Source organism: Euleptes europaea, chromosome 2, assembly GCF_029931775.1.
Source record: "Euleptes europaea isolate rEulEur1 chromosome 2, rEulEur1.hap1, whole genome shotgun sequence".
NCBI lineage: Eukaryota > Metazoa > Chordata > Lepidosauria > Squamata > Sphaerodactylidae > Euleptes > Euleptes europaea.
The window spans coordinates 21,292,478-21,311,043 of record NC_079313.1 but is presented as its reverse complement, the minus strand read 5'-3'; the positions used below and the strand labels follow the sequence as shown (position 1 = coordinate 21,311,043).

General features: G+C 47.2%; 1 protein-coding gene across 1 annotated transcript in view; it reads left to right on the top strand.

The window, feature by feature from the left end:
• Positions 1-1,852: 1,852 nt before the first annotated feature.
• QSOX1 (quiescin sulfhydryl oxidase 1) overlaps positions 1,853-18,566 on the top strand; it is a 102,343-nt gene continuing 85,629 nt past the window's right edge. The window contains exon 1 of the mRNA XM_056844694.1: positions 1,853-2,108. Coding sequence (XP_056700672.1) covers positions 1,853-2,108 — 256 coding nt within the window. The remainder of the gene's footprint in view (positions 2,109-18,566) is intronic.

The following is an 18,566-nucleotide window of genomic DNA, read 5'->3' as shown; positions in this document are numbered from 1 at the left end:
TATTAGTTGTAATTCAGCAGTCTCTCTTTCTAATCTCCCTTTGAAATCCCCTTGTAAGAGAACTGTTACTCTTAAATCAGCAACTGAATGTCCCGGAAGGTTAAAATGTTCTCAAGTCTTCAGAGACAGCCCCATGCAGTGTGCATTACTGTACTTAAACCTGGGCAGGGTCCTCATTTGGTTGGCTTGTACTACAGCAATTATTAGCAACCAGATTTTCCTGTGTGGACTAGAGACAATCCAGTTGCCAAGGACTGCTGCTCATACCTGCCTTGTCTGGGCCATGGGCAGCCAGCTTAGGGTTGCCATCCTCCAGGTGGGGTCTGGGGATCTCCTGGAATCACAACTGATTTCGAGAAGACAGAGATCAGTTCCCTGGAGAAAGTAATGCTCTGGAGGGTGGGTTCTATGGCATTATACCCAGCTGATGTCCCTTCCCTTCCCAAACCCCTTCATTCCCAGGCTCTACCCCCAAAATCTCCAGGAATTTCCCAACCCAGAGTTGGCAACCCTAAGCCAGCTACTGGTGGAAGCGGCGGCTCCTGCCTGCCTCACACTGAGGGCTGCCCTTTACTTGGACCCTGGTGGCAGAATACTGGAAAAGTTATAAATGCTAGGAAAAGTTGAGGGCAGCAGGAAAAGAGGAAGACCCAACAGGAGATGGATGGACTCAATAAAGGAAGCCATGGCCTTCAGTTTGCAGGATCAGAGCAGGGCTGTCCAAGACAGGACATTTTGGAGGACTTTCATTCATAGGGTCGCCATGAGTCGGAAGCGACTTGACGGCACTTAACACACACACACACACAGCAGCCATGGAAGGCCCCATCCTCTATAAGAACATAAGAAAGGCCATGCTGGATCAGACCATCAAGCCCAGCAGTCTGTTCACACAGTGGCCAACCAGGTGCCTCTAGGAAGCTCCCAAACAAGACGACTGCAGCAGAATATAATATAATAAATATAATATAATAAATATAATATAATATGCTAGGAAAAATTGAGGGCAGCAGGAAAAGAGGAAGACCCAACAAGAGATGGATGGACTCAATAAAGGAAGCCACGGCCTTCAATTTGCAGGAGCTGAGCAGGGCTGTCCAAGACAGGGCATTTGGGAGGACTTTCATTCATAGGGTCGCCATGAGTTGGAAGCGACTTGACGGCACTTCACACACACACACAGCAGCCATGGAAGGCCCCATCCTCCATATGAACATAAGAAAGGCCATACTGGATCAGGCCATCAAGCCCAGCAGTCTGTTCACACAGTGGCCAACCAGGTGCCTCTAGGAAGCTCCCACACAAGACGACTGCAGCAGAATATAATATAATATAATATAATATGTTAGGAAAAGTTGAGGGCAGCAGGAAAAGAGGAAGACCCAACAAGAGACGGATGGACTCAATAAAGGAAGCCACAGCCTTCAATTTGCAAGGTCTGAGCAAGGCTGTCAAAGATAGGACATTTTGGAGGACTTTCATTCATAGAGTCGCCATGTCGGAAGCGACTTGACGGCACTTCACACACACACACACACACACACACACACAGAGCGGCAGATCCCAGGCCAAACCTCCGGTGCGCCAAGGGCCCCGCTCCCCGGCCTGCCTCCCTCGCCCCGTTTGCAGCCGTCTGCCCCGCCCCGCCGGCCGGCACGCGCGAGGCGGCGCGGGGGGCGGGCCTGTTTCGGGGGGGGGGCGTGGCGGCGCTGGCCCCGCCCCCGGCCCCGCCCGCCCGCCCGCCCGCGGCCGAGCGACTCCTTAGGGCAGGCGCCGGCCCGCGGCGCCCACTCCTCGCCTGGCTACTCTCCGCAGGGTTCCATTCCCTCCCTCCCTCGCTCTGCGGCTCGTCATGCCCAGGCGGCTCTGCCGGGCCCGGCCCGCCGGCCTCCTGGTGCTGGCCTGCTGGCTGCTGCTGCTGCCGGCCGGGGCGCGCGGCCTGGGCCTCTACTCGCCCGACGACCCGCTGGCGCTGCTGGGGGGCGGCACGCTGGAGCGCCGCGTCCTCAACTCCTCCAGCGCCTGGGTGGTCGAGTTCTACGCCTCCTGGTGCGGCCACTGCATGCAGTTCGCCCCCACCTGGAAGGAGCTGGCCCGCGACGTCCAGGGTAAGCGGGGGGGGGGGCGGCTCTGCAGGTGAAGAAGAAGAGGAGTTGGTTTGGGTCTGCCGGCTTTCTCTTCCACTAAAGGCAGAATCAAACCGGCTTACAATCACCTTCTCTTTCCCTCCCCGCAACAGACCCCCTGTGAGGAAGGTGGGGCTGAGAGAGCTGTGACGAGCCCGTGCTCACCCAGCTGGCTTCGCGTGGAGGAGTGGGGAGACCGACCCAGTCCCTCAGATTAGCCTCCGCCGCTCGTGTGGAGGAGCGGGGAATCAAACTTGGTTCTCCAGATCAGAGTCCACCGCTCCAAACCACTACGCTACACTGTTCTCTGCAGGGACAGCCGCCGGTTTCCACGCAGTCTCTGGGTCGCCAGGACTTTCCCATGCGCTTGGGTGGCTGCGCAGTGGGAGGGGGTGCGCTGCGTGTGTGTAAAGTGCCTTCAAGTCGTAGCCGACTTATGGAGACCCCTTTTGGGGATTTTCATGGCAAGAGACGAACAGAGGTGGTTTGCCAGTGCCTTCCTCTGCGTAGCAGACCCTGGACTTCCTTGGTGGTCTCCCATCCAAATACTAACCAGGGCTGACCCTGCTTAGCTTCTGAGATCTGGCGAGATCAGGGCCGAGGGTGCGCATCCAGGCCATGGCCGAGGGTGCGCTACTGCCCTTTTGGCTCGGTGTCCTTCTTTTGACTTGGGGAGGGGCCATGGCTCTGTGGTAGAGCCTCTGCTTGGCATGCCAAAGTTCCCGGGTTCAATCACCGGCTTCTCCAGTTAAAGGGACTAGGCAGATAGGTGATGTGAAAGGCCTCTGCCTGAGACCCTGGAGAGCCACTGCCGGTCTGAGTAGACAATACTGACTTTGATGGACCGAGGGTCTGACTCAGTATAAGGCAGCTTCGCGTGTTCATGTGTTCCTTTGACTGTGTGCCCTTCGCTTTCCTGTTTGCCAGCCGGCCCGGGAATCTCTAGTTTGTGCCTGGGAAGAGTTTCTTCCTGTTCTCTTCTGGGCCACCCCCTCCACCCACCCAGGGATATAGCCCAAAGTGTTGACTTTAGATTGAGGAAGAGGAACCTCTCCTATCTGGGTATGAAATACTTGGTACAACTAAGGAATACTTGGAATATAAAAGGAACCCTTTTGCATCAGACCGGAGGTCCATCTAGTCCAACATCCTCTTTTGCACAAGGCCAATTCACTTTACAGTGTACTTTCTGCCTGTTCATACGTCTGTTTGTAACAAAAAGCCACCCTGCAGTCACTTTACAAATGAAACTGGGGACCAGTACCTTCTTAAATCTGCAGTCTCCACCACCTGCACATATGTTGAACGTAACATGGGAATCACTCAGTGCACATATAAAGAGAAATGGATTGCATGTGCATTCACTGGGACTTTTGGGCACGGCTGGTGTAGGCATGTTTTGGTGATCATTAATTCACAGGGTCGCCATAAGTCGGAAGCAACTGGACAGCAGTTAACACACACAGTGTGGTCAGCCAGTTGCACTGGAGAACTGGCAAACCAGGAATAGAGGCTGAAGCCTTCACTCCCTTTGAGGTTGTCTCCTGGCACAAGATAGATAGCAGTCCTCATTAAGGGAATGTTTAGACTTCATTAAAAAAAAAAAACACCGGGTCAAGTTTCTAGTCCTGTAAGGGGAAGTGGGTAAAGTGGGGAAGGCAATGGCAAACCACCCCGAAAACAAAGTCTGCCTAGTAAACGTTGGGATGTGATGTCACTCCATGAGTCAGTCAGTACAGGGGACTATCTTCACCTTTAAGGGGAGGAAGTGAAATGTGTATGAATGAATTCTCTCCTAATCCCCGTCACTGCAGATTTTTCAACAGATGGCTAGCTGTGCCCATCCACCTCCACCCCCCAAATCTGTACCATACAGCATCTTTGTGAGGGATTCTGCATGGCTTTTTACTTCAAGAACCTTTTTCCCCTGTGTGTTCTCTAGTGCGGTCCTCTTTCTCCCATTTTACACCTCTTTCATGTCAGCATCCACTGATCTGGATTTTTGTCAACGTCAGCGTAGTTCTGATAACGTGTCTCCCAGTGTTCAGGTGTGACTGTACCCATCTCTTGGAGTAAGGATACCTGATTCTGCTCTTGGCAGAGTGTCTGGGCTTTCTGGCTGCTTCTTCGTCTTGATAGAACACTGTTTTCAGTATAAATACATTTCATGCTGATAGCAAATGTCCCTTATTCCTCTGTACTAGAATGGCTACTCTGTGCCATTCAGCTGTTTCTATCCAGGAGGGATATGGCTAATTCTTCTTTATCCCAGAAGTACCCTGATTGACCATGTACGTAATTATAATTTTTCAGGAAGAAGATATTTAAGGTAAACCTGGGATGAGGTGTGGAAGCACTACGTGTGTAGTGATACTCTTAGCAATTGATGAGAATAACTTCATGAGTTGGCTCAAACATGGCTGGAAATAGTATTTTAATTATTTGTCTGCCTTCTCCCTTGTTCTGAATTATTTCATTTGTGTGCTTGGTGCTCTGCAGAGTCTCTGCCCCAAGGAGCTTACAATGTACATTTAGGCAGGGGAGGCTACAGAGGCCATTTATGCAGGACTGTTTCCCTCGTGGCTGCCCCGCCTACTGCTTTGGGACTTCCTTTTGATTAGGCCCATCTTTCCCAACCATCAGAGGTCCCTCACTCACCCCATGCGCTTCCACGCATTTTGGCCATGTTTTCTAGGTGCTGCTTTAGCCAGAATCTGGAAAACTCAGGCAAAGTGTGCAGAAATGCGTGGGGAGTGTAAGGCGACCTCTGACTGTCAGGAAAGGCATGCATACTCAAAAGGAAGCCTCGAAACAGTTGGCCGCAGTGACCGCAGGAAAACAGCCCTGCATGAATGGCCAGAGAGAAAGAGGTACAAGTGGAGAAAGGGGTGAATGGAAAGCCATGTCTCTAAGGCACTCAGGAATTGCCCATCCTTTTTTTGTAACATATGAAGCAGTATTCTGCTACCCATGCTCAATCAAGGTCTGGCTGGCAGCCACTCTCGGGTTGGGAGATACTGGGAACTGAACCTTCTGCATGCAAAGCAAATGCTCTACCATTGAGCCGTAGCTCCTTTCTCCTTGTCTCCCCTCCAAGGTGTGCTTTTCATCCCCCTCTCCCAGACTCACTCCTGGCGGTTGTCTAGAACAGTGGTTCTCAGCCAGCGGTATGTATATCTTCGTTGGGATGTAGGGCTTTCATAACAAATACTGAGAATTCACTCTCATTCAGTCCCCATGTCCACCTGCAAATATGACAGGCCGTATCCTGCTGACCCCTCCTGCCACTGATTATCCCTCTGTGACCTTTTGGCATTCTACTAGTAACTTTGGACACTTGGTGGTTCTCCTAATCCCCCATTCCCCCTGCCCACCAGCAAGTGTCTTTGATATGCCACTTCGTTCCGAACCTACCTGCCAGGGATTATCCATTGAGATTCTGGAATTTTTCATGTCCTTAAAACTTGCTTTCAATGATAACTATAAGAACACGATGCCTGTAAAAATATCACTGTCCTTGGAAAAAGTAGGCATTTTGGTTTGGTCATGGTGGGACCGAGGTTCTTTGATAGAGTGATGGGTGGGACATAAGGTAAGAAAGGTTAAGAATCAGTGGTCTAAATAATTTCCCTTTGGATTCCTTTATTTAACATTCATGTGTCTTATGATAGGGACCCCATGCCTTTAGCTCTTTGGAAGTTCTTTGTGGCATATGCTCACATGAAGAAGAAGAAAAAGAAGAAGAGTCTGTATTCATATGCCGACTTTCTCTACCATTTAAGGAAGAATCAAACCGGCTTACGATCATTTTCCCTTCCCCTCCCTACAACACATACCCTGTGAGGTAGGTGGGACTGAGAGAGCTCTAAGAGAGCTGTGACTAGCCCAAGGTCAGCCAGCTGGCTTCATGTGTAGGAGTGGGGAAATCAACCCAGTTCCCCAGATTAGCCTCCACCGCTCATGTGGAGGAGTGGAGAATCAAACCCGGTTCTCCAGATCAGAGTCCACTGCTCCAAACCACCGCTCTTAACCACTACACTGGTGTTTAATTCATTTGAGGCCAAGCGCTGTGCCATTTGGTTCCATCCAGGGGTGTAAGCTTTCCTGTGCCATTCTGACGGTTGCGCTGGCCGTATTGCTCTCGGTTTGCCTCGCTGAGGCTGGAGCAGGAGAACCTCTGGTGGGTGGCTTTGCTTGCAAATGCTGCCCTGAGCTTGTTGGAGCAAGGGCGGGGTAAAAATGCGCTCGATTGTGTATTCCAAATGTGCAGACCTACAGTCATACCCTGGGCAGCTGCTTGTGACCTTGGAGAGCTTCCTTATCGGAAGTTCAAGTTCAGCAAGAGTCTTTTTGACAGCCTGCAATGGGGCAGGCTGTGCATTCCTTTTAATGGTCTGTTCCTAATCAGTCATGAGAATGATTTCATCAGGGTTTCATTTTTAAAACACACCCATCCCATCACAACAAGAACCTCTTCTACTTCTCAGTCTTTGTTGCTTTTTTGTGTGGTTCCCTCTGCCATTGGTGATAACTATGTGTGCTGGGTTTTTTTAACCCATGGGAAACACTCGTGGGTTAAAGCTTTCTTTTAAGTGGGGTAGTTATTTGATTGTATAAACTTCTTGAATAAGCATGGCAATGTCATCTGTGTGATCTGTTTTTTAATTCTTTGTCCTTTTCAACTGTAAAGATGATATCCCTATTTCCCCCCCTTTCCCCCCTTTGTATTCTCCCTGTATTGAAAAAAAAAAGTATTTTTTTAAACAAAGGAAACACGAGTGAGTGAAGGCCCTTCTTATTTAAGATCATCTCTTTATGGGGTTGATACTTGCATGCACACTCCGTACGAGAGACCAATATAGCCCAGGGTAGAACAACGTCCAGGTATTCTACCTAGAGGGATTTCTAATTTGAAATTTATTATACATCCTTTACACATGCTTGGGATCATATAAAGTTGTCTATCTATATAGGATCCTGCATTTGTATATTGCTTGTGTGTGCATTATATGAGTTTTTGTTTGACCACTGATGAAGGCCTGTGGGCCAAAACGCATATGGTTTAGGTCTGTCAACCTTATGAGTTGCCATAGTGCCTTGTTTTATAATTTTTAATGTTTTTAACCGAGATATAAGCGCCTTAAAATAAAAATATGTTTCTATTATATAATTTTTACCTTTTCCACCCAACCTTGGTTACCCAACTTCTTGTTTAAGGCCAAATGCTGGATTGTTATTACTCCTTCCCGTTTTGATACTCTTTTGCCACTCTTTCTTCCTGCCCCAGGGTTTCTTTCTCCCTCCAAGGTTATGATTTATGCTTCAATACTCTGTTTCCAGTTTGTTAATCGGTTTCATTGTCTCTCTGGCTGGAGCGTTCCAGACCATGGAGCCTTTTGGCACAATCTGTCCAAGGCTGTTTTTGCCAAGTCTTTCCTGACCCTTTTGTGCGGAAACGTCTGCCCCAGTTCAGCAAAGGGAGAGACGCGCGGAGAGCCCATTTTGGTATTCAGGATCCCTGCTGAATCGGCAACTCTGAGTGCATGTAGATGAAGGATGAAGCAGATGTGCTTGCATGCATGCATATTGCTGCCTACATTGCAAAATAGAGAGAACTGGGTATCCTCCCAACTATTCTCCTAGGCTTCTCTGTGGTCTCTCTCTCTCTGTGTGTGTGCGAGCATGAGAGAGGTTGTGACTGATTGCACCGCACCATAGCAGGATTGGGAATGAGGCATCCAAACAGTCCTTTAATTTCTTGGTACCCACTGAAGTGTTCAAATCTCACCTCAGCTACATACTTGCTAGGTGACCCAAAGCAAGCCAGTCTCTTGCACTCTCAGTTCCTTATCTGCAATATGGGGGTAATTCTAATTTCCCTTGTAGAAAAATTGTAAGGATGATTAGTGAGATACCTTGTAACCTTTTCCAGGGATTATATTCCTGGGGCTGTGTAACTGTGTGCATGTGGAAGAAATGTACAACATGCGATTCTCCTGATATGTTTGATTGCCTTTTCATCTGACGGGGCAACGGGTGGATTTTCTGCCTCAGTGCATGCAGTGAAACATAACAACTGAATGGGATTTGTATGCGATGTGCTTTAAATCCATTGAGATCCAGTGTGACACAGTGGCTGGATTGTTGGACTATGATCTGGGAGACCCAGGTTCAGCCCCCCACTCTGTCGCGAAAGCTCATGGGGTGAACTTGGGCCAGTCCATACTCTCTCAGCTGAACCTACCTTACAGGGTCGTTGTGATGAGGAGAGAGCAATATATGCTACCCTGAATTCCTTAGAGGAAGGGCAGGGTAAAAATGCATAAATGTAATAAACCTTCTAAAGTGCCTGCATTTCCCAAACTATTCTTGGTTCTGGCATTTTGATGGTCTCATCAGTGGCTACTTGCCGTGGTGACTAAAGGGAACCTCCACGTTCAGAGGCAGTGAACTTCTACCAGAGCCAGGAGGCAACATCAGGAGTAGGCCTCAGCCTCTATGCCCTGTGGGTGGTCCTCTGGAGGAACTGGCTGGCCACTGTGTGAAGCACTGTGTGGGGGACTGAACCTGGGTCTCCCAGATCATAGTCCAACAATCCAGCCACTGTGTCACACTGGATCTCAATGGCCTAGACGGACCACTGGTCTGATTCAGCAGGGCTCCTTCTTTGGTTCTTTTGAAAAAGCGTCCTATCGACAGGGCTTCTGGTCTCCAATCTGGGTGCTGTATAATGAGACAGAATTAAAACCCCTATTCAATATGCTTTCTTATTTAATCGAAAATAACTTTGTTTGCACAGCGTGTGAGCAGATGAAAGGTGTGTGTGTGTATGTTTGTTTTGTTCAGGATTTAAGTGTCTTCAGTTTTGCTGACGGGACTACCAAGGGATCCGTGTGTGCGCGCGCGCGCCTTCTGCAGCAGTCCCGGAAAACAACATCTGTGGTTCCAATTGGCATGCTCGTTCCTCTGCCTTGTGTTTTTCCGGCTGACTTGGTTGCGAGATCTATACTGCTCGGTTATATCTCTTGTCAAATATTTGCGTAAAAGGTTGCTCTGGTGTGGCACAGCCTGGCAAAAGGCGGATTCCTGGTTTTGTGGCATTCTAGTGATTAGCTCTTGTCATAACACAGAGGTGCTGATTCTTGTCAAATGTCTCTCTGGAAGATTGTGAAATGTTCCAGGTGATGGCGTCACTCGGATCAGCTGTTCTAACCTGACATACAGGGTAGCTGTCAAAAGATGTAATCCTTCAAATTAGGATTATGCCAGTGTAAAATCTACCAAGAATGACCTGTTCTCTTTGGGTTTAAGAAAGCAACAGATTCATGTTGGGTTCAGGGACTGATTTTCATCATCATCATCATCATTATTATTATTATTATTATTATTATTATTATTTTGATTATTATTTTGATTGTTGATCATTCATTGTTAGCTTTTCCTTCATGTTGGTACATTTTTAGCCTGCCCCTATCTCCAAAGGAGTTTAGGACACTGTTCGTCATTCTGTCTTCCATTCCGTTTCTCACAACAGCCGTGTGAGGTAGCTTGTCAGACAGAAATGACTGGCCCAATGTTACTCAGCGAACTTTGTGGCGGAGTGGGGATTTGAACCTGGGTCTCCCAGTTCCTAGTCCAGAACTTTGACCACTACACTATGCTGATTGTAGATGGAAGAATTCCATCTTTAAATACTTCCCCATTAGATTCCCCACCCCCCAATCCGGTAATAATAAGATGGCATGGAAAGGGTTCTGCCTAGGTTTTTTCTATGTGTAGGGAGGATTTTTCTTTCTTTCTAAATGGGATAGGGGAATGTTCAGGCATGTCTTCTCTCAGAAGTCTGGTCCGTCCAATCCAGGAGAAATCTTTATTTTTTTAGCATATTTTAGACCCTGTTTTCACTCACAGGTCTTCAAGGCAGTTCACGACAACTGTAGGTACGCTCCATTACATTCTCAAAAAAGTGATCCATAAAATATAACATTACACCATCTAAAAAACACTGTCTGAACGTCAGTCTACTCAATGGCCTTCTCGAAAAGAAAGGCCTTTTATTTTATCTAGGAGGGGATGATGCCAACCTTACTTCCAAAGGGGAGGAACTCCACACTTTCTAGGGCAGGCCCCCCAACCTTTTTGAGCCTGCGGGCGCTTTTGCAATTTTGAGGCTGAGTGGCGGGTGCCATTACAAAATGGTCTCTGTAATTTTAGGTTATTATCATGCATTCTAATTTTATTCATATTTAGTATTTGTTCACATATTAATTAGCTATGCCCTTTGATAAATCTTGCTATTTTTAACTATTTTAACTATTCAAAATTTTTAATAGCAAATCTATTTGTATCTGTTTTTATCCTGTACCTTTTAACCATGCAAATTTGCTTTATTTGATGGTCTATGACTGCAAATAAACGATTGATACAAAATGGCTACAATAGGAGGAGGAGCCCAATGCACAGATACACATGCAGGAGGAAGGAGAATGGGGAATATGAACACACAAGCAGAAGAAGCCCATGGGAATAACACACACAGAAGAAGATGATGACCAGTGGGAGAAAGGGAGGATAAAACTCATAGACACAGGACAGCTGAGGGAGGAAAGACGTGCTCTGCAGGAAAGACGTACTCTGCAGGTGCTCCCTAGCTCCACCGCCTCCCAGCTGATCTTCAGTTTACAGAATCCTGGATCCTTCTCCAGCGAGTGGTGGGTGGGATCCAAGCGACAAAGGCCCTTTATTTGTATGAAGGCAGCCAGTCACTAGTTCTGCTTTCACAATGGCCTCCATTTACTTCCCCGATCACTTGGCAGGTGCCTGGGAGAGTGCCTGTGGGCACTAAACGCCCATGGGTGCCACGTTGGGGGAATTCTGCTGTAAGGGTTACAGCTGAGAAGGCCCTCTCATAGATAAATAGCCTTTACCACTTGATTCTGCTGAATGGAGAAGAAGAAGAGTTGGTTTTTATATGCCGACTTTCTCTTCCACTAAAGGCAGAATCAAACCGGCTTACAGTCACCTTCCCTTCCCCTCCCCACAACAGACACCCTGTGAGGTAGGTGAGGCTGAGAGAGCATGACTGGCCCAAGGTCACCCAGCTGGCTTCGTGTGTAGGAGTGGGGAAACAAATCCCGTTCACCAGACTAGCCTCCGTCACTCATGTGGAGGAGTGGGGAATCAAACCCGGTTGTCCAGGTCAGACTCCACTGCTCCAAACCACTGCACTTAACCTCTACACCACGCTGGCTCTCTGGCCAGCATGAGCTTGCTTGCTTAAGGAGGTGTGAAAAGTCTTAAGAGGAAGCATATTCCTTCTGGAATATCCCAAGCCTGGTGTGGTGGTGTTTATATGTCGGGCAGAAAACAGTAGCCGTGGAGAGGGACTTTTGTTTGTAGGTGGTGCTGAGGAACAGTGTGGTGGCCCTGTAAAACGTCCACCTCTTTTTAATATATATATATATATATATATATATAAATATAAAAGAGGTGGACGTTTTATATATATATATATATATATATATATATATATATATATATATATATATATATATATATATATATATATATATATAAAAATCTGAGAGGCTGAGGCCTAACTTGGGTTGCCAGCTCCAGGTTGGGAAATGCCTGGAGATTTTGGGAGTGGAACCTGAGGTGGGAGGGGTTTGGGGAGAAGAGGGACTTCAGTGGGGTATAATAAGTCCATCTTCTGAAGCGGCTCTTTTCTCCAGGGGAACTGATCTCTGTCGCTTGGAGATCAGCTGTAATAGCAGAAGATCTCCAGCTACCACCTGGAGGTTGGCAACCCTATTGGGCAAAATGAGCCAGCGCATTTGGGGCTGCATTAAAGAGGTTGTGGAATTGTCTGCTTTATTTTTTATAAATGCCTTGTTATATTTTGACTGGGAGACACCCTATGGATGTCCTTCAAGAACTAAGACGGTGTCGAACTCAATTGTTATGAGGGCTGGCTATGACAAATGTCACTTGGTTGGACCAGGACAGGCCTTGCCAGCTCAGATCAAATGGGAGGTGATGGCTGGTTTGGCTGGCTCGAGGGCCGGATCCAGCCCACAGGCCCTTATTTTGACACCCCTGATCTTGGTCTAGTTGTCCACGGGCTTGTGGCCTGGGTGAACAGTCGGGCAACATGAGTGTGAAGTGTCCTAAATCTGATTCTCTCTGAGCCTGGGACGAATGACCTCTGGGCAACAACGTTTGAACCACCATTTAAACCTCCTCCAACTTCCAGGAACGGGGAGAGTTTGCAAATGCAACCTTAGAGTAATTTGTACAACTTTATAGCTTCTTTGCTGATTTCTTAAAAACCATCTGTCCTATTTCTCTCTTTTATGGAGAGACCTGCCAACAATTTCGATATTAGTAATCTGTTTGTTTAAGTGTTTGCATCCTGCTTTTCTCCCACGCTGGGGATTCAAGACAGCCTGCATACTTTGCAAAAAATGAAACAAACACCACCTAACAGGCTCCCAATCAGATAAATAGTGCTTTCTGTGTTCAAAGCATTTTACCCATCAGTTATCTTCTTGTAACTTTCACAACAGCCCCGGAAGGTAAACTGGCATGGTTATCCCCATAATGCAGATCGACATGCCGAGACTGAGAGAGAATAGTTTTCCTTAGGCCACCCAAATGAGATTCAGAGCTTTGCCATTATATCATTTTTCCCTCTATACCTTTATGTATATATTATCATAATTCCCCAACTGTGTGCTTTGAGAGAACTGCTGAGGGGCTGCAAGAAATTAAATGTGATCTCAGAGTATCCTTGTACACGCAGAGGAGGCCGCCTGCTGTATCTCCACGCCTACTACCCCTCTGCAAATCACACCTAATCCAGTCACGCCTGCTAATGTCATTTACTTGCTTTTGACATTTACATTGCCATTGTGTGTCTAATTCACTGGTCTCTACTTAAGGATAGACGGAATCACATTCTAGCTGTATCTGAAGAAGTGAGCTGTGGCTCACGAAAGCTCATATACCCTGCCAGCAATTTTGTTAGCCGGACCCAGCTTGCTGGGGGTAAAGGGAAGCTGACTGGGGAAGGCCCTGGCAAGCCACCCCGCAAACAAAGTCTGCCTAGTAAACGTCGGGATGTGACGTCAACCCATGGGTCAGGAATGACCCGGTGCTTGCACAGGGGACCTTTACCTTTTTTACTTAAGGTGCTACTGGACTCTTGCTCTTTTCTACTGACGTATCTCAATACGGTTTACAGTTCTTGCCTCCTTTTTTAAGTCTTTCTGCTGGGACTGGCTACCTTTGTTATGCCGGTCATGACTGGATTATTGAACCACTCTCAAGGCCACATAGTTGCCTGCTCTTGGGGAGGCTTCCCGCTGGATCTCTGCATGACTCACTGCTCTGAGTTTGGCTCCTCCCAATTATGAGTTGCTTCCAGATCACTGACTCCTTTGGAAACACACAGGTATTTTCCTCTTGATTGCCAAAAGTAAACCCTTTCAGGGGTAAGAACAAATTAAGAGTATCTGCAATTAATTCACAAGGTAATGTGTCTCAGTTGCCAGAAGCCTGTGACACATTGATTTATATACACACTTGCCAGCTTGGAAGATTGCTTCATACTCTGGCAAAATGGGTTGCCACCTACAGAAGCTTGTGCTACAGTAAATGTGCTTGTTTTTTACAGTGCCAAGCACTTCTCTCTCTCCCCCCCCCCCGCTCCTTTTTTGTTAACTCTGGAAAGAATAAAAAAAAAAACTGTTTAAAGTGGAAGAATGGATGCACATACACAGTGATGTTTCCAAGCTGGAGTTGAGTATGACTTGACAAATTTTGCCAGAGGCACACGGCCCAGCTGTGACTTCTAAACAGTTCCCCACCTATCACGTTGTTATCCTGCTCTCCTCCGAGGAACTTGGGGTGTATATCCCCCTTTCCTTTTTATCTTTACAACACCCCTTTGAGGAAAATTAGGCGAAGAGAGCGGGCGTGACTAGCCCGAGTCCTGCCCAGGGACCTTCAGATTGGGGGTTTGAACCCCGGTCTCCCAGATCCTCGTGTCACAATCTAACCTCGGCACGGTGCTGTCACTCATAGTTAATCCTAGCAGTTTGCCTGTGTGCTGTGTTTGATTGGGGAAGGGCTCCATCCTCCCCACTGCTGACGCTTTGTTATTCATAACCAATGCCAACATTTATTTTTCATATATTTGACTGGTTTTTAAATCCTTGTCGTTTTCCAGGAGCAGGATTAAACCATGGCAATGCTATAGCTTTGGCCTCGGGGTCTGAGCTTGCGTGGTAAAGCCAGGACTTGAGAACTCATATAGTGTTGCATTCACACTATGTTCTCTGTGACTTGAAGCCTTGTTCTGATGCAGGCTGAGCCTGTATAAATCAGTCTCCTTAAATCTCCAAGCAAGAATGCCTTGGTTCAGTTCATTAATTGTAATTAATTCCACTTCTACCTCACTTAACTTTAACCAGAAGGCCTTCTCTTAGGCAGCTTTAATTAAGGCCTGTTCCATTAGGTGTTGTATCAAGGCTATGGCTTCTTAGAACAATCTGCCTCTTTTAATGAGGGCGATCATACAGCTTTGCAATTCCGGAACTGGCAGGTTTTAATGTGCGGTAATCACACTTGGACTGTTACTCCTGTTATGAAATTTTCTTCAGGTCTCTTTGCTTCATCTGTATGTACTGAGTAAGCTTTGAAGGCAGTGGCCATCCTGGGGTACATTTCCAACGCAGTCCCAATTGGCAGGCCTTGCAGTGCAGTCCAGGAGGGATTGCAGTGTACACCGTTTGCAAGATGGCAGGACCCATCAATTCCACCGTCTTGAATTGGGCCTGCGTTTGTGTTCTAGACATTCTCCATAATTAGTATGGTTTTAAACACACGAGGCTGCCTTATACTGAGTCAGAACACATCCTCAAGGTCAAACATTGTCTCCAGGGTCTCAGGCGGTGGTCTTTTACGTCGCCTACTCCTTGATACTTTTAAGTGGAAATGCCGGGGATTGAACTTGGGGCATGCAAGGCACCAACCTTATCGTAATCTCACTGGGGCCCTCCTCTCCCAGATAGACAAGGTGTTTAAGGGGAGAAGACTTTTGAGTGTGCCAAAAGCAACTTATCAAGTAGTTTTGATCTATCCCTTGGGGTTCTTATTAGGCAGGAATATACATCTGTTGGTGGATGTTGGCTCTTGAATAGTCATACTTGGGATGTGATTGAATCTGATCTATGGTATAGTGGTTAGAGTGTTGGACTCAGATCTGGGAGACCCAGGTTCAGATCACCACTGTGCTGTGGAAGCTAGCTAGGTGTGACCTTGGGCCAGTTATACACCCTCAGCCCAACCTCCCTTACAGGACTGTTGTGAGGATAAGGTGGATGAGAAGAAAAAAGTTGTAAGCTGCTTCGGGTTGCCATTGAGGATGAAAGCTGGGTATAAATGGATCTAAATAAATTTTTAAAAAAAATTTCCTTAAAGATCCCAGTTGGTTTGGTAGATGATTGTCGTGTGACCTGGATTCCTAAAATTGGATACCATCTTGTGTTGTGTTCAGGTAATGACTTCAGGCAGTTTCCCGTATTTTGTAACATAGGCTCTACATGTCCAAGGTTTTGAAAGCATGAGTGACTTTTTTTAGTTACTTAGTGAAATCCCCACCACCAAGCTTTTATCATTTTGAGCCTTGGTTATCCTATTTTTCTTAGATACTGGTTGATTCAATATTTATTCTTTCAAATGTTTATTATTTCTTTCTTTCACTGTTTATATCCCATTTTCCCTCCCAGTGGGGCCCCAAAGCCATTCCCCCCTCATCGATTTTATCCTCACACAACAGCCCTGTGAGGTAGGCTAGGCTGAGAGAGTGTGACTCAGCAAGGTTCTGTGAGAGAAGGGGGATTTGAACCGGGGTCTCTCAGATCCTATTTTACTCTTGAAAAGCAGACAAAACTCAAAACTACAATGACAAAGAAAATCCAAATCTGAAAACCCTTTTAATGTTACCCATCTTGATTTGACTCACTGCAATATTGACCCTACAGGAGAAAGGAGGAAATGGGTGCCTCATCCACTGAGAATGAAAGACATTATTTTCCCACCAAACAACGGGATGTGTGTATAAGTCTTGCTGCTGTAAACTGTTCTACAAAAGTCAGTGTTTGTAGAGTTTTGATCAAGGTCAATGATTTCTGACATCAGTGACTTTAGCTGATGAATTTTCAGTGGGATCCTGCCGCCCACAGCTCGTCCTGTTCTTTAGTTGCAGCAATTAATAAGTGTTTCAGAGAAGAATTCAATGCTGTGGTGTTAAAAGACGATCTGAAACCTCTTTTTTAATTGTTAAAATTGGTAAGGTGGCCACTCCGAGCAATTATGCACGGGGAGGTTGGAGACAGATGATAGGTTCTCCCCTCCCGAAGAGTTGCAAAAGAGATGAGTTGTCACTGCCTGTGGTGTGCACCATCATCCCGTTGTTTTCTTTGCTTAAACAGGCATGGCAGGTATTTGTAGTACTTAAAAGAACAAAAATACTTTGATAAAGTAAAGGTAAAGGTCCCCTGTGCAAGCGCCGGGTCATTCCTGACCCATGGGGTGATGTCACATCCCGACGTTTCCAAGGCAGACTTTGTTTATGGGGTGGTTTGCCAGTGCCTTCCCCAGTCATCTTCCCTTTACCCCCAGCAAGCTGGGTACTCATTTTACCGACCTCAGAAGGATGGAAGGCTGAGTCAACCTTGAGCCGGCTACCTGAAACTGACTTCCGTCGGGATCGAACTCAGGTTGTGAGCAGAGCTTTTGACTGCAGTACTGCATCTTAACACTCTGCGCCACGGGGCTCCTACTTTGCTTGATAGCAGCAGGATAAATGGAATAATAGCCTTCCATGAGCAAAGACGATGCTAAACCAGATGCTATCCTACCACCTCGTTTCTCTTGAACAATTGTCTTTCCCACCCAAAGTGAGACATTGGAACAACACTCGTGTTTACTCAAACACGGAAGTTCCTCTTTCCTTCCTGAGCAGCGTCTCGACTGGAACCTGCTCAGAATCGCTCCCGAGGTGTGGTTCCCTTATTAGAGAATAGAAAGAGTGGTGTGTGCACGCCAGCATGCATGTGTGCACACAATGCTTTCTTTATCATGCTGCATGACCCCCATCTAATGCTGGGACTTATAAGTCTCCAGTACCTACACCTAGGTAACAGACCCGACTGAGCTATGTGAGTAGGTGAATGGCAGTATAAGGCCAAGATAGAATCAGTAGTGGAAGTACAAGCTAATGAAATAGACTTCATATTGTGACAGAATGGACTTGTCATCCCTTCCCTGTTCCTTCTGATTAGACCCCTGGAAGGTCAGAAGAACCCCATGGCTGACCCAAGTCTCTACTTGGCACCACACCCCTTCCCTTGTTTCCCAAGCATGCCAGTTACAAAGTGGGTAACCACCATCTGCCACCAATGACTCTTAGTATCTCCTGCCAGACAGAGTCCAACATCTAGCTCTCCACGCTTGCCTTGCCGTTTAGAGGAACCTGCCTGGTTGCTGTCCCCCTTCCCACTACCCTTCTACAAGCAAGGGGGGGTGTCTCTCACTATTGCACACTTCAGAGCCATCGTGCTACCATGGTGTAGTGGTTAAGAGCAGTGGTTTGGAGTGGTGGAGTCTGATCTGGAGAACCAGGTTTGATTCCCCACTCCTCCCCATGAGCAGTGGATGCTAATCTGGTGAACTGGATTTGTTTCCCCACTCCTACACATGAAGCCAGCTGGATGACCTTGGGCTAGTCACACTCTCTCAGCCCCACCTACCTCACTGGGTGTCTGTTGTGGGAAAGGGAAGGTGGTTGTAAGCCAGTTTGAGTCTCCCTTAAGTGGTAGAGAAAGTCGGCATGTAAAAACCAACTCTTCTTCTTCTGCCGGGATTGTGAGCTTTTCTGCAGTCCATCCCCGCTACCATACTTCAGACAGAGCCTGACATCTATCACTCCATACCTGCCTTGCCGTTTAGAGGAACCTCCCTGGTTGCTGTCCCGCCTCCCACTACCCTTCTACAAGCAAGGGGGGGGTCTATCACAATTGCACACTTTAGAGCCATCATGCTACCATGGTGCAGTGGTTAAGAGCGGTGGTTTGGAGCGTTGGGCTCTGGTCTGGAGAACTGGGTGTGATTCCCCACTCCTCCACATGAGCGGTGGAGGCTAATCTGGTGAACTGGATTTGTTTCCCCACTCCTACACATGAAGCCAGCTGGGTGACCTTGGGCGAGTCACACTCTCTCAGCCCCACCTACCTCACAGAGTGTCTGTTGTGGGGAGGGGAAAAGGAAGGTGCTTGTAATCCGGTTTGATTCTTCCTGAAGAGGTAGAGAAAGTCGGCATATAAAAACCAACTCTTCTTCTTCCTCTTAACAGAAGTGATTTTGTGTCTCAGC